This window comes from Zootoca vivipara, chromosome 8, assembly GCF_965207765.1.
Source record: "Zootoca vivipara chromosome 8, rZooViv2.hap1.1, whole genome shotgun sequence".
NCBI lineage: Eukaryota > Metazoa > Chordata > Lepidosauria > Squamata > Lacertidae > Zootoca > Zootoca vivipara.
In genome coordinates, this window is record NC_142591.1 from 77,896,860 (window position 1) to 77,922,350 (window position 25,491).

A 25,491-nucleotide genomic window follows, 5' to 3' on the forward strand; every position below is an offset into this window, starting at 1 on the left:
TTCTCAGAAAATTGTTTCATCGAGTTTAATGGGGTGTCTGCCCAGAGCAGATCACGTTATATTTTGAATATGTTTTTGTTTTGTTTTTATAGGTGAATTCTCCAACACTTCTGCTGCGTCCCAGTAATAGTGCATTAGCGATAGATCTATACCGGACTTTCCACACAATTAGTTACTTTATTAGTAGTTCTGTCATGTTTTCCCCAGTGTTAACTGCACTATTGCCAGCTGGAGGGGCACTCCTGCGCTATTGTGCAACATGAACAGGACAAGAGAAAGGAAGAGAACATTTGTGGCATGAAATGTTTCAGGATTTCAGCAGGGAAGCCGTGGGACATGCACCGATTGGAAACAAAGAAGTATTTCCACCCAGAACCTTTGCAGGCACAAGCAGTATTGAAAGCAGGATTGCTCGTGAGCACAAATCTTTATAATGAAATAAGGAGGGGTCCTTATTCATCTCAACTGAATTCAAGACATTTTTTTAAAAAAAACTATTACAAATTGGAAGGAAAACCTTTCTTTCATCCCACCCCCTCTGATTTGTTTATTATATCTTAGCATTTTGTAATTTTTAGACTACAGTTTCAAGTGTAGTATTGGATGGGCTCCTTTCTCTTTTTTTTAACCATGAGTTTTTGTAACCTGTTTTGACATACGTGTTTTTGGCAAGACTGATATATTTACAGCGCTGGGTAGCTCTTTAATGGCATAGAATTTACAGTTCCCAGGAAGGAACTATGAGAGTTATAAACAGGCTTGAAAGACGTTTGAATTTTTGCAAGTTGTTGAAATGAGGAAGATAATCCATGCATGGAGAGGAAGTTGTGTACACACAGTGGTCATGTTAGATCAGTGGTCATGTTAGATCAGGGGTCCCCAAACTATGGCCCGGGGGCCGGATGCGGCCCAATTGGGCTGCCAATCCGGCCCGCGACGACGCACGACGACGCCACCTGCTCTTACGGCGCGCAGCGCGGCAGCGCTCTTCCGGGTCGGGAAAAAAGCACCGAAAATCCTTTGACCCGGAAGAGGTCATTTCTGGTGCACTTCCGGGTCGGGGGAGGCCCATACGCATGCGCACAACGGATCTTTGGCGCTTTTTCCACCCTGGAAGTGTGCCACCGCGCCAGTAAGCGCCCGTGCACATGCGCACGGGCGCGCACTCCCCCGCCCGCCGGCCCGCCGTGCGATCGGCGCGGTGGGAACCGGCCCAAACGCCAGTAAGTCTGGGGACCCCTGTGTTAGATCCTAGAGACAATATTGCAGCTGCATCACACCTCCCAAGTCATTTTACTTCTGCACTGCATGGAGCTAAGCTATGGTTTGGCTTAATTCACATGGTCAAAACCCAGGCTGCAGACAAACCACAAGCAGTAATGAAGGTTTGTCCTAGGGCAGGGATGTCCAAAGTCCGTTTCTGGGGCCAATTCTGGGCCACCGGTCAGTTTAATCCGACCCCTATGGCAGTTAATTTCCTGGTGTAAAATCCTAAAGAAACCTCAACAACCTCAATCCAATAAAAAGCTAAACTGCTTGAATTCTTTAAAAAGCTCAATAACTTTGGGGTAAAATCGTAAAAAAGCTGCACAACTTCAATCCTTAAAAAAAAAAGGTCAACAACTTTGGTCGGCCCTCACGCATGTTCACTTCATCAAATCTGGCCCTCTTTGAAAAAAGTTTGGGCTTACAACCTGCAGTTTGCCTGGAGAAAGCTAAGCCTGGGTTCAGACAAAATGCGTAGCCAAACCATGCCTTAGCTCAGGCATCCCCAACCTGCGGCCCTCCAGATGTTTTGGCCTACAACTCCCATGATCCCTAGCTAACAGGAGCAGTGGTCAGGGATGATGAGAATTGTATTCCAACACATCTGGAGGGCCGAAGTTTGGGGATGCCTGCCTTAGCTCTTCATGATGCAGCAGCAAAACAGCCAGTCAGTGTGAAGCAATTGCAGTATCCTTTCTGGGAGCCTAGCCACTAAAATCCCAGCCCAGGAACTAAAGCTGCATACGAGTAGCATTTGTTGCTACCAATTATCTGTTTGTGGAGTCTGGTATTCACCCCACCCCGAGTGATTGGCAGCAACTTGACTTGCACATTTCTTCTTAGATTGGACTTTCAGCCTGGGAAAACTCACGCATGGTTCCCTGTGTCACATGTGTGCTTCGTCCTGTTGGATCGGCACCCTGGTGCAGGCCATAATAGTGTGTGTTCCTTTCAGTGGCAGTGCTCCATATCGGACGCAGGTGGCACCATGGTCTAAACCACTGAGCCTCTTGGGCTTGCTGATCAGAAGGTTGGCAGTTCGAATCCCCGCAACGGGGTGAGCTCCCGTTGCTGTGACCCAGCTCCTGCCAACCTAGCAGTTCGAAAGCACGCCAGTGCAAGTAGATAAATAGGTACCACTGCGACGGGAAGGTAAATTGCATTTCTGTGCGCTCTGGTTTCCGGCACGGTGTTCCATTGCGCCAGAAGCGGTATAGTCACGCTGGCCGCATGACCCGGAAAGCTCTATATAATGTTTTGGAGCCTTAAACACTTGTTGTGATAGGAATGTGCTGTGCATCCTGCCAAAGGCTATAATGTGGAGACCCGTGCATGCATGAGGCTCCTAGTGCTGACTGTCCCATATGGGGCACCCCCTTCCACCCACTGCTGGCAGTTGGAGGATTTGCCCCATGTTTGTGGGGCTGCATCACCGACCCACGGTCAGGGCGTCTTGCTTCAAAGGCAAGAAGCTTTGTGTTGGGGTCTCTGGAATTGCACTATCCCCCCCTCCCCTTCTAAAGGAATATAATTTTTTTACAAATTGTGGTTTTGAAATGCAGAGTATTTTGTTAATGAGAACTTCGGAGCAATTAAAGGGAAAGCAAGTTATATATTTGATATGGCAAGGGATATGGTAAAGGAATTTTGAAGAAGATAAGTATTTCATAATGTGCCGAACTGTGAAATGGGCGTGAAGTATTTCTCTCTCTCCCTCTTCCTCTCTTTCTCTCTCTCCTCTCTCTCTCTCTCTCTCTCTCCCCCTCTCCCTGTGTATGTGTGTTTAGCAAATCTTTGTAGTTGACGAAACTTGTATAAGTTTAGAATGTTGTTGTCCAGCGATAGCACACAGTGGTACCTCTCGTTGCGGACACGATCCGTTCTGGGGTGCCGTTTGCACCCTGAAAAGTCCAAAATTCTGCGCATATGCGAAGCTCACAGAACGCTTCTGCACCTGCGCGGCGAAACCTGGAAGTAAACACTTCCAGGTTTGTCGCGTTCGCAAGCCGAAAGGACGCAACATGAACCTAACGCAACATGAGGTATGACTGTGCTTTACTTCTATGTGCTTTACTTTTGTATGTGCTTTACTGGATATAATGGTTGCATTAAATTTTGTAGGCCCATGTGTTTGGTACCAACACATTGCCTGTGCAAGGTTAGAGTGTAATATTCTGTTGAAGCTGAACTGCAACATGTTGTGTAAAGAATGTGATAATAATCAGCAGGGCTGTTGCCCTTCCCTGTTGTTCTGTAGATAACATGGAGTATTGAGTGTTGTGCCAAAGATTTATCCTGCTTCCCCCCCCCCACCTCCCCAACTATTCTCCATCAATTTATGAGGGGGGGAAAACAGCATTCAGAAAACAGAAGGGGGGGAATTTGTGCGAAATTCTCGTGAGCCAGGAACACTTGTTGCACTTACCGTAGCTTTCCCCCCACAAAACCTAAATTCGGAGTGAAACAGCAATCCCCCCCCCAGAACCACACCTTGAGCCCTACAGATGTGATTTCCCTTTTGCTTCAGTGGTGTGTGTGAACGAAGCACCACCAAAGTGTCTAAAAAACTCCCCTTTGCTTGCACACTTCCAGTATTGCATTGTATGTAATAAATATATATTTTAAAGACTTGTAGCAGCCAATAGTTTTGGAGGGGGGGTTGTGCACCGGGACCTAGCATTCATAGTATGTTAAAGCTGACTTTATTATTCTTCTCGGTATCTGTAAGGGGGAGGGCTTATAGAGAACCCCCCCCTTCATCCGAAGCAGCCCGTCTCCCAGCAGTCATGAGAGCGAAGGGTCTGATGGAGGGAGTCAGGGAACGGAGAGGGAGAGCCAGGGCTCTGGCAGCATCCAAGAGCCCCTGCTCCATAGGCAGGAAGAAAGGGAGGCGGATAGAGAGGACAGGAATCGGTCAGACAGAAGACCCGTCCCCCTGACGCTGGAATTGAGGAGGAGGAAAGGGCGCTTCTCAGTTCCGAGGCTTTTATGTTGGTCCAGAACGCGGAGGGGGGCAGTGCAGGAATCTGACTCGAGCGGGTAGACATGGAATCAGTAGTTCGTTACACTGTAAATAATGTGCACCAATAAAAATGTCTGAAAGACAAGCATGTGGAAGGTTGTTACTCAAGAGTAGTCACTACATCCCTGACAGTATCCATTTGAAGTATGTCACTTTATCCAACCAACACAAACCCCTGTGTGGGAAATGTCGCCTGGTACAGATCTCTACAGACCAGTTGGGATTCAAGTGTGAACACTCAAACTCCTTTCCTGGGATCCACACAGCCCAGAACTTTGTTTTCATTTCTTTCTCTAGCTTCCTAACTCTCTGGGGGGAAAAACACTGCTAAACCTAAAAAGCGCAGATTCACACGCTTCAGATTTGCAAATTGTCCAGAGTGAAAATATGGCTAGTTTATTCCTTTCACCGCTCATGTTTCCCTGACTTTTACCTAATGAAAAGCTTTTGTGAAATGTAGGACACACTTTCTGTAATCTTCTATACAGCATTTAAGCAAATAAAGGGAAAAGTGAAAATAAGCCACATTGTTTGCGCATGTCTTCCTGAAATCACATGGTATATTATGCTTGCCTTAGGCTTTTAATGGCCTCATGATGTGCTGAGCCAAGGATAGGGAAATCTCTGGTCTGTGGGCCAAATTTGGCCCCCCAGTCTGTTTTAATGAAACTACACCCAGATGCCCCACACCAATGGATTATTTTACAGGGTTTTTTCTCATTAAAAATAATAACAGGGAAAATTTGGACTCCCACTTGTCTTTCTCATGATTAAAATAACTTCCCTTCCAAACTTAATTTTTGCTTCAGGGAGGAAAAATTACAGGTAACCATATCTGTAGGTTTTTGCTGTGGTGCAAAGAGCTTAGGGAGGGCCTTAAATTGCTTTCCCCTTAACAACTGTTTATAATGTGTTAAAATCCACAGGAAATCCAGAGAACATAACTACATATCTTCTGCACTGTATACTGATATACTTTGATACAGGATACAGTGGTGCCTCGCAAGACGAAGAGTCAATTCGTCTTGTGAAAAATTCGTCTTGCGAATCACGGTTTCCCATAGGAATGCATTGAAATGTCTTTTTTTTTTTGCCCATAGGGACACATTAATTAAGTTCCAATGCATTCCTATGGGAAACTGCGATTCGCAAGATGAATTTTTCGCAAAACGAATTCGTCTTGCGAGTCACCATCAGATCGCAAGACGCATTCGTCTTGTGAAAAAATTCGTCTTGCAGGGCATTCGTCTTGTGAGGTACCACTGTATCACTTTGGTTTCCTGTCTCATCAGAAGTAAATCTCAGTGAATTCAGTGAGGCTTACTCCCAAGTAATTGGGGTTAATCTTTGTATTGTGAATTTTAAATATCAAAGAAATGCATCACCCATTATTTTTATCTCATGGGCAGAAGTGATCTCTCCTATGGATTTTATCTAGGCTCCTCTGTTAAAGTCGCAGCCTCTTTGTCAAAGTCGAAAGAACCATCTGGATTTGACTGCCCAATTTTGGCCACTCTATATTTGAATTTTAAAGCTAAAATTAAATTTTAAATCCCAGTTCTCTCCCCGCCCCCCATCCCACTCCGGTTTTCTTGATTTTTAACTAAATTATCCCTTCTTGGTGCCTGAGTGAGGTTAAACAAGATAGAATGACAACTGGAGGAGACTCTTAAGAGTCCCATGGACTGCAAGAAGATCAAACCTATCCATTCTGAAGGAAATCAGCCCTGAGTGCTCACCATAGCTGCCAAGTTTTCCCTTTTCTCACGAGGAAGCCTATTCAGCATAAGGGAAAATCCCTTAAAATAAGGGATAACTTGGCAGCTATGGTGCTCACTGGAAGGACAAATCCTGAAGCTGAGGCTCCAATACTTTGGCCACCTCACGAGAAGAGAAGACTCCCTGGAAAAGACCCTGATGTTGTGAAAGATTGAGGGCACTAGGAGAAGGGGACGACAGAGGACGAGATGGTTGGACAGTGTTCTCAAAGCTACGAACATGAGTTTGACCAAACTGCGGGAGGCAGTGGAAGACAGGAGTGCCTGGCGTGCTCTGGTCCATGGGTCACAAAGAGTTGGACAGGGCAAACAACAACATACTGAATTGTGAAATCAAAGTAGTGAGTTATGTCAAATGAACTGGCTAACATTGCTTACCTGAGAGTAAGCTCCCGGAAGCCAATGGGACTTACTTCTGAATATACATGGTTAGATTTTCAGCCATAGCTGGCCACTTTATTAAATTTGTCTTTAAGGTGTCACAAGCGGGGGGGTTTTCGTCATCGTTGCTGCAAAAGACTATGAGGGCTACCCCTCAAGAAATTCTTTAACTTTGAAAGGGATCATGCAGGGAAGGCTACGGATTTGTAAATATACTGTGACTCAATATAATGGAGCCATAGCAAACAGCAGGAGGGATAGCAATGTATCCGGCAGGAGCCGAGCAGCAGAGGAATGAAACCAGCTCGCTTTAATGTCACATAAAGGGCAGAACAGACAGTACTAATTTCATACATTCCCTACTCCTTGTAGCTTCCTAACTGGTGCAAGAGAAACGTCGATTATCTTCTTTGCAGCCGTACAGCTCTGGAGATTCCCCGGGCAAGGCGTGCTGACCTCTTCCTTCTTCCCAAAGGGCTCTTTGCCGGATCGGCCTCCTCGCTGCTCCTCTCTTCCTCACTGGAAGCTCTGGAGCTGGTCCCAGCGCCGCTCAAGGGCCTTTCAGGCCCTCCCCTGCGGCAGAACAATTTAACGTCTGGCTCCGGACAGGCTTGTCTGTTTGGAGACCCCATGCTTTCGTTGAAAGAGGCGGCCGCCATGCACTCGGCTGCCGCCTTGTCGCAGGAACACTGAAGCTTTTCACACATCGTCCATCCGATACCTAAGAAAAAGATGGTTCATGTTAGTTTGTCAAAATCGGACTAGATAACAATCAGGGCCAGCCCTACCATGAGGCAAAGTGAGGCAGCTGCCTCAAATGAATCGGGAGACAGCAGAGGTAGCTCCTCTGGCTGTCCCTTTTGAGCCCCCCATCCTAGGTTTCTTGTTGACATGCCTCTACCCTTAATACCCTGTCCTGGGCCTGTAGGACAACTAAAGGGGGCTTTCCACCAGCAATGATTGTACATTGTGTGGGAATTTGTGGGGTTTTCAAAGCAGTCAATGCCCCCCGCCGCCGCCGCCGCCATCCCAACTGTGTCTCAAATCAAATCAACTGTGGAATTCATTCTCCCTGGAGGAATGAATGGCTGCATCCATAACAGTCTCCTGTTGCCTACTCAGAATGGCTCTGTGTACCCTGGTTTGTGGTGAATTGGCAAAAGCCAAACTCTAGATGAGAGCTTTCCAAACTAGGAAAGCTGAATTACTGTATCTCAGAATGATGTATGTCTAAAAAGTGTGTCACCAGTAGTGGGTTGTCTTTTTTCAGGGGGTACACGGTTTAGGGAGGCTTTTAATGTTTAATCCATTATTGTATTGTATTTTTCTGTTGGAAGCTGCCCAGAGTGGCTGGGGAAACCCAGCCAAATGGGCGGGGTATAAATAATAATAATAATAATAATAATAATAATAATAATAATAATAATAAACCAGCAATTTTTTTAAAAAAAATCAAAAAGTGGCATTTACTGTAACAACTTCACGGCGAGTACCAGAACATATTTTTCCAGGTGGGGGCGGGGAGTGCTGCTTGTCGAAAAGTTTGGAGATCTCTGCTCTAGATCAAACAATGTTACATTGGAAATGTGGTATTGCTACGTTGATTTTATGCCATTTTATTTCCTTATTCATGTATGCCAATTTAAGTGGTTTTACTGACTGCCTTAAAAACTGCAATTACTGACTGCAAAAAAAGAGTATATAAATGTTGGAAATACATTTTTCCCCCTTTGACTAGAGGTGTGATGGGGAATATGCAAGCCTCCAGATGTTGTTGGACTGTAATTCACACCATCCCTGACCACTGGTCATGTTGTCTGGGACTGATGGGAGCTGGAGTGCCCATAACATTTGGAGTTCAACCCTGTTGCTGTTAGAGGACAGAACTATATGTGGAAGATAGTGTGCCCTGCATCCCAGGAAGATCTCTCATCACTAGCACTGAAACAACATTCAGCTTAGCTGGCTGAGTTTGGTACATGGATGCCATATTGCCCTCTGCCTCAGGCGGCTAAATGTCATGAGCCAGTTCTGACAGTAAAACTAGGATTGCTTGAAGACTTTTGAAAGATCTGGCTGGGTTCCCCCAGACACTCTGGGCAGCTCCCAAAATAATATTAAAGACACCATAAAACATCAGACATTAAAAACTTCCTTAAACAGGGTTGCCTTCAGATGTCTTCTAAAAGTCAGATAGTTGTTTATTTCCTTGACATCTGATGGGAGGGCATTCCACAGGGCAGGCGCCACTACCAAGAAGGCCCTCAGTAGTCCAAATGGGAGATAACCAGAGCATGCATCGCTCTGGTGAGACAGTCTGCGGGCAGGTAGAAACTCTGGCCCAGGGGCGTAGGAAGATAGGGGCGGTGTATGTCCCGCCCCTGCGCATGGCACACCCCACCCCCAAAACGCGTGCCTGCTCTCCGCCCACCATCATAAGAACATAAGAATAGCCAGTGGCCCATCTAGTCCAGCAAATGGCCAACACAATGCCCATGGGGAGCCTGAAAGCAGGACCTGGGCACAGCATCACTCTCTCCTCTTGAAGTCTCCAGCAACTGGTACTGATGTTTATGTTGTCTTTTATTGTAACAGGGAAGAAGGGAATCATCTTTCATCCCAAACTTACACTTTGGCGTGCGATCAAAGCACACAACCTCAGATCGCGAATTTCTTTCTGGACGGCATCCAAGTTTCTTGACTTGCTCCAGGCAGCAGTGATGAGAGAAGCAGCACCTGTAGTTAGGCAAAAAGCGCCAAAGTGTTAAGTCTTCTGCAGAACTGCATTCTTTGTATTGCTTTGAATGTCTAGATCCCATAAAAATTTGTCAGTTTTTCTAGGTCACTTTCGTCAAATGCCTTGGAATTATCCAAACGCTGGTTCTTGGTCATGACAAGGCATGCTTGTGGAACCATTAGAAACAGAAACAGTGGTTTATTACTCAAAGCACTACATTTCCCAGCACCCTTAACAAACTATAACTCCCAGTGTGGTGTAGTGGTTAAGAGTGGTAGACTCATAATCTGGGGAACCGGGTTCGTGTCTCCGTTCCTCCACATGCAGCTGCTGGGTGACCTTGGGCTAGCCACACTTCTTTGAAGTCTCTCAGCCTCACTCACCTCACAGAGTGTTTGTTGTGGGAGAGGAAGGGAAAGGAGAATGTTAGCCGCTTTGAGACTCCTTAGGGTAGTGATAAAGCGGGATATCAAATCCAAACTCTTCTTCTCTCCTTCTCTAAAGTTGTGTGCTTTGAATGTTTGGTGTGCACACAGACTCTGGACTCAGCTATACAGCTGCAAATATAATGTTTTAAGCGTGTTTTAAGTGCATTATACAAATGCAACACTAGATGGCGAGGGTGAGCTTACAGCAAATTCAATATATTTTTAAAACCTTTTTTGTGTCTGGATTCCACTTCTGTCTCTCTGAAATTCTATTTGCTGCATTTCATTGGATTTCATTCATTTTATCAATAACCAGTGCATTTGGGAGGGTGTTAAAAAAATATGAACTGTCTGAACAAATATCTTGAAAAGTGCCAATGCAAAATGGCTGCCATGGGTTGACTATATATATTTTTTATTATATTGCAAGCCATCCTAGGCCACTTTTGGGGCATAAACGGCGAGATACCAATTTTTAAAACATTACATGTATTTTACTGCAGAAATATGTGCTGGTACTGCTGGGGTTATTGTTTGCTTGCTGCTATTTTGTGTCAAAAGTGTTTGGCAGAAGCAACCTGTCCAGTTCGTCTGTTGGGTGTCCTCTTCCTTCCTGCCCACAGTAACATCCGTATAACTCAAAGTCTTCTGGGCATCGGTCGGTTAAGCAATACAGCATCTCCCCCAACTGTGGGAGCACTTGCTTGACTCTTCCGTTGTCTCTCAATTGCAGGAACGTAAACCGGTCACAAACTATAAAAAGAAGTAGAAATCCGAGTCATACAATTTGATTCTATCTTTGGGCACCTTCTTGTTGTTATGGTCCTCCCTAGCATTCTTTATGAGAAGAGAAGACTCCCTGGAAAAGACCCTGATGTTGGGGGAAATGGAGGGCAAAAGGAGAAGGGGGCGACAGAAGACAAGATGGTTGGACAGTGTTCTGGAAGCTACGAACATGACTTTGACCAAACTGCGGGAGACAGTGGAAGACAGGAGTGCCTGGCGTGCTCTGGTCCATGGGGTCATGAAGAGTTGGACACGACTAAACGATTAAACAATACTGTAACAACAAAGCGTTCTTTATGCCAGGGTAGGCAGAAAATAGGTTGGGATCTCCTTGTGATTTGTAGGAAACCTATCCCCTGTCAGGCTTTGGAGAACGTCTTACCGGTTAGAAACTTTAATAATCACAGCGAAAGAACAAAGAACACAGCTCTCAATTAAGGATCACACCCCCTTCCATCCCTATTAATCTACATTACTTCTACATCTTGTGATCTGAGCTTGCACCTTCTGTGCTGCCACTTCATGAGCTCTCCGTGACTTTGGAGAATGACTGAATCTGTTAACCCTCTATCTCCTAGTGTTTCTTCTCCTAGCTGTTCCCCATCCAGTATTTCCCAGCCTCTGCCTACTGAACTATGTCCCTCTGCAAACCACTGTTCCGAATCTATACTGTCCTCCTGCTCCTGGGAAGATTCAGGAGCAGTGCTCCTCATTGCAGCCCTCCTCAGCACAGTCCCCCCCCCCAACTGTCTGATCATAGAATCAGAACTGCAGAGTTGGAAGGTGCCACGAGGGTCATCTAATCCAACCCCCTGCAATGCAGAATTTTTTTTTGCCCCACATGGGGCTCAAACCCATGATCCAGAGTTTAGGAGTCCCATGTTCTACTGGTTGAGCTATGTTGCAGCTTCATAACTGCAACAACTAAAAAGATTCCCACCTATCCCCACCTGCTTTAAATTAGGATGCTGAAAAAGGATGTTGGGAGGAAACCAGGAGTGGATTTCATGTGCGAAAGGATTTGTGAGGTCAGTTCTGATAGTAGTCGCAAATTCCTGAGCTGAGCAGACACACCCTGTTTAATTTTTAGTGGGTGGGTGGTATCCTGTGAAGGCGCTCCCTTAGTGCAAGGACTTCTGGCTGTGAAATGGAACTTCCCCTCAATCTCCACACCCCTCTCACTTCCGGGTTTCCCCCTAACCCTCTGGAACAGATTGGGGTATAATCAGGGTTTGGAGAGGGAGGGGAAATTCTGCTGCACAAACTGAAATCCTTGAGCATAACGGAACTACTTCACTTAATGCCTCCCTGTGTGTGTGTCAATCTGATCCACTATTTTGCTTCTAGTTTTTTAAAAAGTAGATTTTACAAGCCTGAAGTCTGCTTATTAATTAAATTGATAATTAAATTAAATTAATTAAATTGATAATTAAATTAAATTAATTAAATTGATAATTAAATTAAATTAATTAAATTGATAATTAAATTAAATTAATTAAATTGATAATTAAATTAAATTAATTAAATTGATAATTAAATTAAATTAATTAAATTGATAATTAAATTAAATTAATTAAATTGATAATTAAATTAAATTAATTAAATTGATAATTAAATTAAATTAATTAAATTGATAATTAAATTAAATTAATTAAATCGATAATTAAATTAAATTAATTAAATTAAATTGATAATTATTATTTATTAACCAAATTATAATGGGTTATTTGTTTTAAAATGTTTCATTTACCAGCCACCCATATAAAATATCAAGATGTTGTACAAAAAATATATACAAATATAAGACACATGAAAGACACATAGGCACACAAATATTCCAAAGCCTCTCAGAAATTTGTGCATGTGGCAGTGGGGACACATTCTCTCTGAAGTATTCCTAGACTGACTTCTGGCGTTTTAAAGGCCGGAGCCTGATATGGTTTGAATTTCATGTTATTGTTAGGGAATCATTCTGCCAGAAACAAGTAGAATCATAGAATCATAGAGTTGGAAGAGACCACAAGGGCCATCCAGTCCAACCCCCTGCCAAGCAGGAAACACCATCAAAGCATTCGTGACATATGCCTGTCAAGCCTCTGCTTAAAGACCTCCAAAGAAGGAGACTCCACCACACTCCTTGGCAGCAAATTCCACTGCCGAACAGCTCTTACTGTCAGGAAGTTCTTCCTAATGTTTAGGTGGAATCTTCTTTCTTGAAGTTTGAATCCATTGCTCCGTGTCCGCTTCTCTGGAGCAGCAGAAAACAACCTTTCTCCCTCCTCTATATGACATCCTTTTATATATTTGAACATGGTTATCATATCACCCCTTAACCTTCTCTTCTCCAGGCTAAACATACCCAGCTCCCTAAGCCGTTCCTCATAAGGCATCGTTTCCAGGCCTTTGACCATTTTGGTTGCCCTCTTCTGGACACGTTCCAGCTTATCAGTATCCTTCTTGAACTGTGGTGCCCAGAACTGGACACAGTACTCCAGGTGAGGTCTGACCAGAGCAGAATACAGTGGTACTATTACTTCCCTTGATCTAGATGCTATACTCCTATTGATGCAGCCCAGAATTGCATTGGCTTTTTTAGCTGCTGCATCACACTGCTGACTCATGTCAAGTTTGTGGTCTACCAAGACTCCTAGATCCTTTTCACATGTACTGCTCTCAAGCCAGGTGTCTCCCATCCTGTATTTGTGCCTTTCATTTTAGAGATTGTCTAGAACAGTGATGGGCAACCTTTTGAGCTTGGTGTGTCAAAATTCGCCAAAAAACTAAGCATAACTCGGGTGGTGTGTCACTTCGAGAGAAAAAAACCACAATTTTCTATATTTATAGTTTAAATAATAAAAATGTATAATTGTGATATATAACTGTATTTAATAAACCAAAAACTAATTATTTAACCAAACCAAACTAAAAACCCCTTATTTATCCCAAAGTGACCAGAGTTATTGAGCTTTTTGGGGGGAGTTGCTGACCAAAGTTTTGGAGGTTTTTTTTGGGGGGTGCAAAAGTTGCTTTGCTTTTTTTGGGGGGGGGAGAACAGAAATAAATGACAAATAATACCTTCGCTGGAACTAACACGCAGCACCGACATAGTCTGCCAAAGTGCCAAAAAACCAGCACAGAACAGGTTAAAAAACGAATGCTGTTACACCCAATCATAGTCTGCCAAACCGCCAGAAAAAACAGCACAGAAAGGGTTAAAAAACCAATCTCTGGCTACCAGCAACAACAACAAAAAAAGAGGATCTGGGTTTTAACAGCAGAGACAAACAGCGGAGACAAGCTGTAGGAGGAGCGGGAGAACAAATGGGGGGGCAACAACAACAGTGTGAATGGGTCAATGGGGTGCATGCCAGCAGTGTCATAGGTTCGCCATCACTCTAGAAGGTTCCAGAGTTTTCTTTTATGTATGTATAGGAGTGAAACTCTGAGCTTAACTAACTCTGAGCTTATTGGAAGTGTCAATAAGAAGAAGACCACTCAGCTTCGTTTTGCAGATGCCTTATGGCAGACGTCTGTCCGAAGAGAGTTGCCTGTAAAATCTGCTGAAGGACGGTTCCAGTAATTTACAATGTGCTGCAGATAGGACTTTTGTTTGAAAGTGCACTGTTAATTGCTGTTTATGTTAACAGTCAAAAATATTCTTTGCTAATCAAAACAAAATAAAAAAATCCTTCCAGTAGCACCTTAGAGACCAACTACGTTTGTCATAGGTATGAGCTTTCGTGTGCATGCACACTTCTTCAGATACACTGAAACAGAAGTCACCAGACCCTTATGTATAGTCAGAGGGTGGGGAGGGGTATTACTCAGAAGGTTGGTGGGAATGGGTGATTGGGTGATAGGAGTGGTAAACCTGTTGATGACTGTTAATGACTGCTGCAATTGGTCTTGCAGGAAAAAGCAAGGGCTAAGGTGCTAAAGAAAGCTTGATCATGTATAATGAGATAAGAATCCAGTGTCCTTATTTAGACCAGGTCTCTCCGTGGTTTTAAGCTTGGTAATGAGTTGCAATTCAGCAACTTCTCTTTCCAGTCTGTTTCTGATTTTTTTCTGTAATAAAACAGCTACTTTGAGATCTTGTATAGAATGTTCTTTGCTTATGTAATGCTTGTACCTGGTCTGGGAATGAAATCTCTTGACCAAGACTTCACAGTTTGGTGAGTAAAAAATATATTTAAAAACAAAACAAAACAATAACTTGGCCATTACAGGTACTGTAGGTAGCCGTGTTGGTCTGACATAGTCGAAACAAAATAAAAAAATTCCTTCCAGTAGGACCTTAAAGACCAACTAAGTTTGTCATTGGTATGAGCTTTCGTGTGCATGCACACTTCTTCAGATACACTGAAACAAAAGTCGCCAGACCCTTATATATCCCCACCCTCTGACTATACATAAGGGTCTGGTGACTTTTGTTTCAGTGTATCTGAAGAAGTGTGCATGCACACGAAAGCTCATACCTATGACAAACTTAGTTGGTCTCTAAGGTGCTACTGGAAGGATTTTTTAAATTTTGTTTCGACTTGGTCATTGTTCACCACTTCCGCGAGAAAAAGAAGTTAAACTCTGCTAAACAGTTTAGAAAAGGGTTTTACCTAAATACCAGTATCTGCGCAGCAAAAGTGTGTGGACGGTAACCTCTAATAGTTATTTCATTAGATGAAATGGACAAATTATTCACACTGTGCTATGATACATATTTCCCTATCTTCAGGGTTTTCCAACTGTCTCCTTCCTGTGGATTTCTGGCTATAGTAAAAGTGGGAACATCCCCTTCTCACCTTCTCCAAAAGTTTCATCGGGATCTGCCGTCTCTTCTGGAGATATTGTAGAAAAAGTTCTACCTTCTTCTTCAGCTATCTTGAAATGATTCCCTGTAGATCAGATAAAATGAATTGTGTGTGGTTTTTTTAGGATCACAAGCTTTAAATAAACCTAACTGGGGTTTAAAAAAAACCCACAAAATGACACAAAGAACTCCAGACACTCTTAAAACGAACAGTTTATTGTGGTATAAACTTGCATGGGTTAGATGTCCATCAAATCAATTGCATCAAGTGGTCAGCTAAAATGGTAAGGATAGATAGATAGATAGATAGATAGATAGATAGATAGATAGATAGATAGATAGATGATAGATAGATAGATAGATAGATAGATATAGATAGATAGATAGATAGAGAGATAGACACCCTGAGTCCTGTCGGGAGAGGGAGTTCAAAATGAGACCCATTGCCAGATTTACAGTGCTATAGCTTAGGGCCCCAGATTTTTGGGGTCCCCCCAAGAAAAATTAAAGGGAAAAAAACTGGATGTACATTTCCAAAATATAAGATAAAGAACAAATAAAATAAAACCTACATACAGCAACAGTGTTTCGTGTTGTGTAGGCTCGTATGATGTAAGTAAGGGGCACTGCCTGCTAGCCTGCTCCCTAAAATATCACTGGTTTGCCATTATTATTTCATGTTATAGCGAGTTTCTAGAGACTAGATAATGAGTCTTTGTAAATTGTGTTTCTAAATGAAGTTTTGTTATTGCCAAATGCCAATGTGTTTGCATTAGTAAGTGTGTTATGAATAAAAAATCATTTTAAGTTAGAGCTTTAAAAATATTTCACTATTAATGTACTTCTTCTTAATTGTATTTCAGTTCAACAATTACTTTGATAAAATACATATTTTGTTACGTGCAAATGGCTTTAGATACCTATTAGGTCCATAAATTACCATATACAGTAGCATATATTCAACACAAAAAACAGTGACAATTTGTTGTTGACAAGGAACAGCTGGACATATAAAGGGCCCCATTACCTTCAGTAGCTTAGGGCCTCATCAACCCTAAATCCGGCCCTGATGAGACCAGACAGTCAAGCAGGGAAGATCAGCATTGTACAATCTTGAATAGGAATGTTACACTCCCTAGTAGAGACCATTGGTGATGAATTGTATAGCAAATAGTATAAATAATCACCTAAACAGAAACAATCACATGTCTATGGACCTCTATAGACACTTTACTTTACTTTTTTTCATCAGATGGATACCTGAGTCTTGAGACTCAGCAATTCAGCTGCAAAAATCCAGCCGCTTGGACTACTGCAATGCGCTCTATGTAGGGCTACCTTTGAAGGTGACCCGGAAACTGCAATTAATCCAGAATGTGGCAGCTAGACTAGGGACTGGGAGTGGCCGCCGGGACCACATAACACCAGTCCTGAGAGATCTACATTGGCTCCCAGTACGTTTCCGAGCACAATTCAAAGTGTTGGTACTGACCTTTAAAGCCCTAAACGGCCTCAGTCCTGTATACCTGAAGGAGCGTCTCCACCCCCACCATTCAGCCCGGACACTGAGATCCAGCACCGAGGGCCTTCTGGCAGTTCCCTCATTGCGAGAAGTGAGGTTACAGGGAACCAGACAGAGGGCCTTCTCGGTAGTGGCACCCGCCCTGGGAACGCCCTCCCAGCAGATGTCAAGGCAATAAGCAACTATTTTACTTTTAGAAGACAACTGTTTAGGGAAGTTTTTTAATGTTTGATGCTGTACTGTTTTTAATATTCGGTTGAAAGCTGCCCAGAGTGACTGGGGAAACCCAGCCAGATGGGCGGGGTAGAAATAATAAATTATATTATTATTATTATTATTATTATTATTATTAACATGTTTTAAGTGTGTTGTAAAGTGCAATATGTGCAAAGTGCAAAGTGACGCTAGATGGAGAGCTATGGCAAATTCAATGTATTTTTCAAAATGCGGTTGCTGTTGTTTTTTTAAAAAGCATTTTCACAGCGTTATTTATATGTATATAGATTCCACCTTACTTACCATTGTCTGTTGATCTCCCAAGAGAATCAGAAGTTGAAACCGACTCAGGCTCTGTTGAACTAATAATAGCAGGTGGAGCAGCACTGGTTTCTTCTGTGTTGAAAGCTTTCACTGACAACCCTGAAAGCACATTCATTATTAAATCACTTGCCTACTAAACAGTAAATATGATTTATATCATTGGTCTTTATTGGCATAGGTTTAAACAGTAAAACCATACAAAGTCAGCCAAATCCAATTAATAATCCAATCACATATAATATATAAAAAAACTAGGAAGCCACCATTGAGTAAATCAGGCAACTTTAGCTTTAGCTTTAAAAATCTTGGCTAAATACCCTGAAACAACCTTGGCCATTCCACAGATGTGGAGGCACCACTAAAAAGTCCCTGGCCTGAAAAGTGGCAGGGTGTAGAGGCCTCATTCCTGCTTTAAGTTAAGATATTGAAGACAGGGATGTCTCTTGACCCCTGTGAAGTAGTTTTTCTGTCCTCTTGATCCATCTTGTCAACATCTGGAATAAGGAAGAAGGTTCCAGATCACATGGGATATAAACCACAAGGAAATGTTGACTTACCTCTTGGCATGGAGTTTCCAAAAGGACCAGCAAGGCTTTCCTGTGCTATAGTCATGAATAAAGCAGAAAGTATATGTTAGCAAACCAGACAATGCGTTGTACACTTTGCACTGTATTTCTTGAGGTTTTCCTATCCCAACTCCCCACCCTAAAGCAAGGGTCAGGTCAGCAAACTTTTTCAGCAGGGAGCCGGTCCACTGTCGCTCAAACCTTGTGGGGGGCCGGACTATATTTTGAAGGGGGGGGGGGAATGAATCAATTCCTATGCCCCACAAATAACCCAGAGATGCATTTTAAATAAAAGGATACAGTGGTGCCTCGCTAGACGAATTTAATTCGTTCCACGGGTCTTTTCTTATAACGAAAAATTCGTCTAGCGAATCCCATAGGAATGCATTGAATTTTTTTTTGAATTTTTTTTTGCCATAGGAACGCATTAATTGAATTTCAATGCATTCCTATGGGAAACCGCGATTCGCTAGACGAATTTTTCATAAAATGAATTCGTCTAGCAAGGCAACCTCCGCTCGAAAAATCCTTAAATTTCGTTAAGCAGGGCATTCGTTAAGCGAGGCACCACTGTACATTCTACTCATGTAAAAACACGCTGATTACCGGACCGTCCGCAAACTGGATTTAGAAGGCTATTGGGCCGAATCTGGCCGCTGGGCCTTAGTTTGCCTACTCATGCGCTAAAGCAAAGGCCAAAAAGAATGAGGACTGATTAAAAGGTTTAAACTTTTTGCACTGAACGCCAGTGATTTTTATGAGGGCATTTTCAGCAGAGTGCAGGAACCGGAAACCACATACCTCCATCTCTGAGGGTTTCGAGGCCTCCGCCGCTCTCCATGTCTGGATTAACTGTTTTGAAAGAAAAGCATCCGGTGCAGAAATAATACTTTGCTCAGAAAAGCCATTCATTCTCCTATCCATATAAATTCAAGCAGAGAATAACTTGCAAAAGATTCACTACGAAGAGTGTTTGTGTGGCAAGTCCCCTCACCACTGAAGGAAATCTCAGAGTGGGCCTTCACATGTCATCAACTGCTATTATGGACCCAAATATTTGGTGGAGCATTCACTGTGTCGTGGGCTTTGGTCTACCATGGTCTTTCAAGAGCCTCTATCATGGACTTCTTCTCATCAGTCCTACCACTTTTCTGCTCTCCGCACATGACCCATGAGCTACAAATATAGGGAGATGTTGTTGGATTATGGTTGGATAGTTGTTCCTCGGTTTCTTTTCTTCTGATAAATGGGGGTGTAAGTTATATACTTTGCAAAACATCTAGCAGCATCACTGTGGTGTAATGCAGAAGTAGAAAACCTGTAGCCCTCCAAATGTTGCCACAGCTACCAAGACCCCTGACCATTGGGCATGCTGACTGGGGCTGGTGGGAGTTGGAGTCCCAGCAACATGTGGTGGTCTAGTGGTTACCCCATCCCTGATGTTAGTGGTTCGAGCAGGACAAGCCAGCGTGGTGCCTTCCAAATGTTGATGGAATACAACTCCCATCATGTCCAACCATTGATCATGATGGATGGGCTGGTGGGAGTTGGAGTCTGAGGACATCACATGGGCTACCCCTGGGTCAGAGTGTTGGACTGGGCTTGAAGAGACCTAAGTTCAAATCCACCACTCAACCACATGGCATTCACTGAGTAAACACAACAAACTGGAATTTCTGTTTAAAAAAAGATTATGAATCAATGGTGACTTTGTTTATTGTGCTGTGCTGTGAGAAGAGGCTGGGGAGGAAGAGTGAGAAGACAGTGATGTTAACCCGTGAGATGTACTTACCACCTTCTTCTGGGTTTCTCAGCAAGAGGCCACTGGACTCAGGAGAAATGTCTGTCAAAGGAAAAACAAGAAAGCTCAACATTCTTTAGTTTATTCAAACCATTATAAATCAAAGATTTGGCAACTTCTATGATGTATCTCTGGCTGAGCTGATGAAGGAGTTAATCCGGTACAGTCAAGAGCAGTGTTTCTCAACCTTTTTTGGGCCACGGCACACTTGTTCTGTGAAAAAAATCACGAGGCACACCACCATTAAAAAAGTTAAAAAATTTAACTCTGTGCCGCCCTATATTATAATTATGACTGTAAGAAACACTTGCCAAATATTGCTTTCCGGCGGGTCAGTGGTACATATTGGCGGCCGCCAGGCTCGTTTGCACTGAGCTTTGGGAAAGAGGAGGAGAAATATTGCTTTCCGGTGGGTCAGAGTTGTATTTTGGCGGCCGCCAGGCTCGTTTGCACTGAGCTTTGGGAAAGAGGAGGAGAAATATTGCTTTCCGGTGGGGCAGTGTTCATTATTGGCGGCCGCCAGGCACGTGACAATGCAAATTGCCCTTCTCGTCGCCGCACGTTGCGGCACACCAGCCAGCATCTCGCGGCACACTAGTGTGCCGCGGAACAGCGGTTGAGAAACACTGGTCAAGAGATCCACTGGATCCTAACCTGCTCACTCTGGAAGATCTTGCTATGGCATTGTTCCCAAAGTTAGTTATATCATAGAATTGTAGAGTTGGGATCCAAAGGACAATTGATGGCAGATGGCCAACCAACCTCTGCTTAAAAACCTCAAATGAAGGAGATTAAAACATATTAGTTTTAATGATCAATTGATTCTATCTTTTTTTTAATGACGACGACTTTAAGCATATTTGATTTAACTGGCTTATGGATCCAGCCATGTTTTATCTGTAAGTTCATCTGCATACCGCAGTTTATAAGTTTTCTAATCAAGTCTTCTAAAAGCCCTAAAGTCATCACACACCTCCTTCTCTGTGGGCTTCGAGGCCTCCATCACTCGTCGCATCTGAAGCAACTGTTTAAAAGAAAATAAACCAGCATGGGAGTGATGCTGTGGTCAGGAAAATCAAGCATGCTTTGGAAAAGCAACAGAAGAAATTAATCATATCAAGGAGACAAAGAATAACATCATGCCTGCGAATAACGACTTACGGTCTGCTCCAGAACCCTGTACAACCATCCCATCTGTGGTCTGTAGGATAACTGAAAGATACACAATATTGATATAAGCCTATGAGAGTCTGCAAGCTTCATCATCGCATACCATAATCAGCGTAACATCTGCTGTGCTATATTTTGTTTTCGATTCAGAGGACAGTAAGAAGAGACTGAACTTCTGCAAGAGGGGACACATCTGAAAAACTAGGCCCAAATTCTCTCCCAAGGTAAGTCATGATATAATAAGATTCGAGGGGGGTGGTGTCTTGTGAGCCATTCAGTGGAACCCGCTTCAAGTTACAGGACATCCAGAGATCTAGACCAGGCATCCCCAAACTTCAGCCCTTCAGATGTTTTGGACTATGATTCCCGTCTTCCCTGACCACTGGTCCTGTTAGCTAGGGATCATGGGAGTTGTAGGCCAAAACATCTGGAGGGCCGCAGTTTTGGGATGCCTGATCTAGAGCATCAAATGGCTGCCCAACCCCTGCTTGAAGACCTTCAGCAAATATCAGCCCACTCAACGCACTAACTAGTTCCATTGTCAATCTGCCCTTAGTCATAATAATAATAATTTTTGTATTTATATCCCGCCATCTGGCTGGGTTCCCTTGATGTCAAGACTTTATTGTGAAAGTTCAGCAGCAATCTACCCTCTTGCAACTTAATCCCATTTGATCCGTTCCTGCTCTCTGGGGCAGCAGAGAATATGCCTTTGTTGTCTGCTACCTGGCAGACCTTCAGGTATATGAAAAGTTCTATCATGCCCCCCACGCCTTGCTCATCTTTTCTACAGGAAAAATAGACCTATTTCCTCAAAGCTTTCCTCTGGCTATTGTTCTTGCCGTCTTGTGATCCAGTTCCAGTTTGTCCCGGCAGTTTCCCCGAAGAGGCTAACCTGAGCAAGCAGAGGCATCTGTCCTTTCGAACGGATGAATCGCTGCCCCACAAACCTCTGCTGGCCCTTAGTTGGCCCCCACCTGCTTGCCTTCTTACAAACAGTCCAAGGGGTGGGACGGCCTGCCAGCTTCCTTCTCCCTAGTGTTCTCTCTTGTAGAACTCAGCAAGAAGGAGGATGGAGACAATCAGGGCCAGATTTAGGTTTGATGGGGCCCTAAGCTACTGAAGGTAATGGGGCCCTTTATATGTCCAGCTGTTCTTTGTCAGCAACAAATTGACACTGTTTTTTTTGTTGAATATATGCTATATGGCATGGGTAGGCAAACTAAGGCCCGGGGGCTGGATCTGGCTCAATCGCCTTCTAAATCCGGCCCGCGGACGGTCCAGGAATCAGCACGTTTTTACATGAGTAGAATGTGTCCTTTTATTTTAAATGCCTCTCTGGGTTATTTGTGGGACATAAGAATTCATTCATTTTCTTCTTCTTCAAAATATAGTGCAGCCCCCCCACAAGGTCTGAGGGACAGTGGACCGGCCCCCTGCTGAAAAAGTTTGCTGACCCCTGCTATATGGTAATTTATGGACTTATTTGTATCTAAAGCCATTTGTGCATAATTGTTGAAATGAAATCCAATTAAGAAGTACCGGTATATTAATAATAAAGTACAATTAAGAACTGGGACCCAGGTGGCGCTGTGGTTAAACCACTGAGCCTAGGGCTTGCTGATCAGAAGGTCGGCAGTTCGAATCCCTGTGACGGGGTGAGCTCCCGTTACTCCGTCCCAGCTCCTGCCAACCTAGCAGTTCGAAAGCACGTCAAAATGCAAGTAGATAAATAGGAACCGCTACAGCGGGAAGGTAAACGGCGTTTCCATGTGCTGCTCTGGTTTGCCAGCAGCAGCTTAGTCATGCTGGCCACATGACCTGGAAGCTATACGCCGGCTCCCTCGGCCAATAATGTGAGATGAGCGCGCAACCCCAGAGTCGGTCACGACTGGACCTAATGGTCAGGGGTCCCTTTACCTTTACCTTTACAATTAAGAAGTATATTAATAGTGAAATAATTATTAAGCTCTAACTTAAAATGATTTTTATTCATAACAAACTTAATAATGCAAATTGGCATTTGGCAAGAACTGAAGTTCCTTTAGAAACACAATTTAAAAAACACTCTTGCTGTATGTAGGTCTTATTTTATTTGTTTTTTTATCTTATATTTTGGAAATGTACATCCAGGTGTGTTTTTTTCCCCTTTACATTTTTGGGGCCCCCAAGAGAGTGGGGTCCTAAGCTATAGCTTGTTTAGCTTATATGTAAATCCGGCACTGGAGACAATAGAGTGCATTGGCTTTCCCTGCCATTGGCTCTAGCTCCACCTACTGTTGGTCCTCCTTGCCTTCCACCTTACCAATCCCAATGGTCATCACTATATCTAAGCAAAGAGAAGAGGCATGCAGCCTAGCAGAATGGGAAGATATAATGTGTGGATCAATGTCAACCACTAGCATTTTATGCTGCATTCATACTCTTCTGTGGGAGCAGGAGAAATTAGTTAAAATGTGTCAGAATCACCAAAAAAACCCCACCCACCATATGTTCCTTTTGCAAAATTCACCCTACCTTGGTGCAAAGGTTCAGTTTTGATCTCAGCTACACTAAACAAGAACACTGGCAAACCTACCCTCTGCAACAGATGTATCTGTCAGTTGAGTATCTTCAGCCCTCTGGTTCTGAAACTCTATGGAAAGAAAGAAAAATAGCATTTTACTAGAAGGGATGAACATACCGGTAATTGCATAGTCACCATCTGGGCCTATTCACCTGGGAAAGTCTGTTTTCTGTTACCTGTCGCTTGTAGACTCCTGCCCCACTTTGGGCTGTGGGAGAGACAGTGTGGGAGAGACATACCTGCAGCATGAAGCGTTGTCTGACTTCTCTCGCTGACTGTTTCTGTAAAGAAGAGGGAGCAGGTGTTCCATGATTCATTTTTGTAAAAAAAATAATAGAAATAAATAAAAATGTCCAGGCATATGAAAAATGGACAGTGCACGTGCTAAAGGGGAAAGGAGGGGTGGAAAGGAAGGGCGAGCAGCTCTTCTCAATGCATGAAGTACATCGATAAATTTGTTCTGCTTTTTAAACTTGGTAAATGGAAATGATTGACAATCCAGTCCAGAGCCCCACATATATCCTGACACACAAAGCACACATGCTAGAGATGGAGTTTGCTGTTCTGCATCTGTTTGTCTTTTGATTGTATTATTGTAGCTCAAACCCAGTCTATTGCAGTGTGCATTTCATTAAACTTGTAGGATCTCTGCCCAATTTGGTGGCTTGCAAAAACAACTTTATTGTTTTCTATCCTCCTGACAGTATTGCAAGCATCCACCAGTGTTGTGGACAGTAACACAGAAGATTGGGCATGAGAGGCAAACTGGTCTTCTTTGGCGTGCTTGTCCACCTCTAGCGATCTTCTCACTGAGGAACCTTTGATGAGCCTAAGTCCCTGGAAAGCAGTCTTAAAACCATTGGCTTGTATTTTTCACTCACTGAGACCCAGACACACACACAAAAATTTCGCTGACATGCGACATAATAGCAGTAGCAACAAATTAACTTTGCAAGAATACAGTTCATCAAAATTCAAATCAGGGAACAGGGGCGTCTACAGCCAAGGAAACAAGAACTCAGAGTTTCTCTTTTTTATTCTCACCTGTAACCAGAGAGGGACAAAGTGAAACATCCATGCTGTTCAAGGAAGAGTTAATGTGGGAATGCAGAAAGCATTCAATAGCTGCCTTGTCACAGTTGCAGAGAAGGCGTTCACAGGCATCGTCAGACTCTGGAGACGAAAGAAAACCGAAATTGAGGGGGGTTGGAGAGATCAACTTACAAAGTACTATTGAGATATCTGTTTCCACAATCTGCCTTCTCTCTATAAGGTTTTGACCTGGAGAAGTGCATTTCGTTTTGTGGCTGAGAGTGTATATTGTGCCTCCCACACTATTCAACCAGCATGGAACGAGTTCAAGACCGAGAACAGTTCACAATGAGAGATGGTTCTAATGCACTGGAAAACTCATGCTGATATGAAATTCTCTTCTTTCCAATTACTGATTTGGACAAGCTTCCCTTCAGGAAACGATACATGCAATAATCACTTGCACCTCTGAAAATATTTTAATCTGCCAAAAGATAAAACCAGTGATGGGCAACCTTTTGAGCTTGGTGTGTCAAAATTCGCCAAAAAACCAAGCATAACTCGGGTGGTGTGTCACTTTGAGAGAGAAAAACCACAATTTTGCGATATTTATAGTTTAAATAACAAAAATGTATAATTGTGATATATAACTGTATTTAATAAACCAAAAACTAATTATTTAACCAAACCAAACTAAAAACCGCTTATTTATCACAAACTGACCAGAGTTGTTGAGCTTTTGGGGGGGAGCTGCTGACCAAAGTTTTGGAGGTTTTTTTGGGGGGTGCAAAAGTTGCTTTGCTTTTGGGGGGGGGGAGAGAACAGAAATAAATGACAAATAATACCTTCGCTGGAACTAACAAGCAGCACCGACATAGTCTGCCAAAGTGCCAAAAAACCAGCACAGAACAGGTTAAAAAAACGAATGCTGTTACACCCAATCATAGTCTGCCAAACCGCCAGAAAAAACAGCACAGAAAGGGTTAAAAAACCAATCTCTGGCTACCAGCAACAACAACAACAACAAAAGGATCCAGGTTTTAACAGCGGAGACAAGCTGTAGCAGAGACAAGCTGTAGGAGGAGCGGG

At 43.3% G+C, this 25,491-nt stretch overlaps 2 protein-coding genes across 4 annotated transcripts in view; one reads left to right on the plus strand and one right to left on the minus strand.

The window, feature by feature from the left end:
- Positions 1-4,809, plus strand: part of EFR3A (EFR3 homolog A) — a 93,819-nt gene extending 89,010 nt beyond the window's left edge. For 2 of the 3 annotated variants that reach the window (XM_060277608.2, XM_088675900.1), the window contains exon 25: positions 93-259. In XM_060277608.2, coding sequence (XP_060133591.1) covers positions 93-127 — 35 coding nt within the window. In that variant the 3' untranslated portion in view covers positions 128-259. Of the gene's footprint in view, positions 1-92 lie in introns of all 3 variants that reach the window. The other variant, XM_060277610.2, reaches the window with a different exon arrangement.
- A 1,879-nt stretch (positions 4,810-6,688) lies between these two features.
- The window catches only part of OC90 (otoconin 90), a 28,087-nt gene continuing 9,284 nt past the window's right edge, over positions 6,689-25,491 (minus strand). The window contains exons 6-18 of the mRNA XM_088674995.1: positions 24,415-24,543; positions 23,610-23,651; positions 23,383-23,439; positions 20,796-20,846; positions 20,608-20,658; positions 19,626-19,676; positions 18,635-18,685; positions 17,825-17,869; positions 17,247-17,366; positions 15,198-15,290; positions 10,191-10,365; positions 9,077-9,183; positions 6,689-7,168 (exon numbers count right to left, since the gene is read on the minus strand). Of these exons, the coding sequence (XP_088531121.1) occupies positions 6,849-7,168; positions 9,077-9,183; positions 10,191-10,365; positions 15,198-15,290; positions 17,247-17,366; positions 17,825-17,869; positions 18,635-18,685; positions 19,626-19,676; positions 20,608-20,658; positions 20,796-20,846; positions 23,383-23,439; positions 23,610-23,651; positions 24,415-24,543 (1,292 nt within the window). The 3' untranslated portion in view covers positions 6,689-6,848. The remainder of the gene's footprint in view (positions 7,169-9,076; positions 9,184-10,190; positions 10,366-15,197; positions 15,291-17,246; positions 17,367-17,824; positions 17,870-18,634; positions 18,686-19,625; positions 19,677-20,607; positions 20,659-20,795; positions 20,847-23,382; positions 23,440-23,609; positions 23,652-24,414; positions 24,544-25,491) is intronic.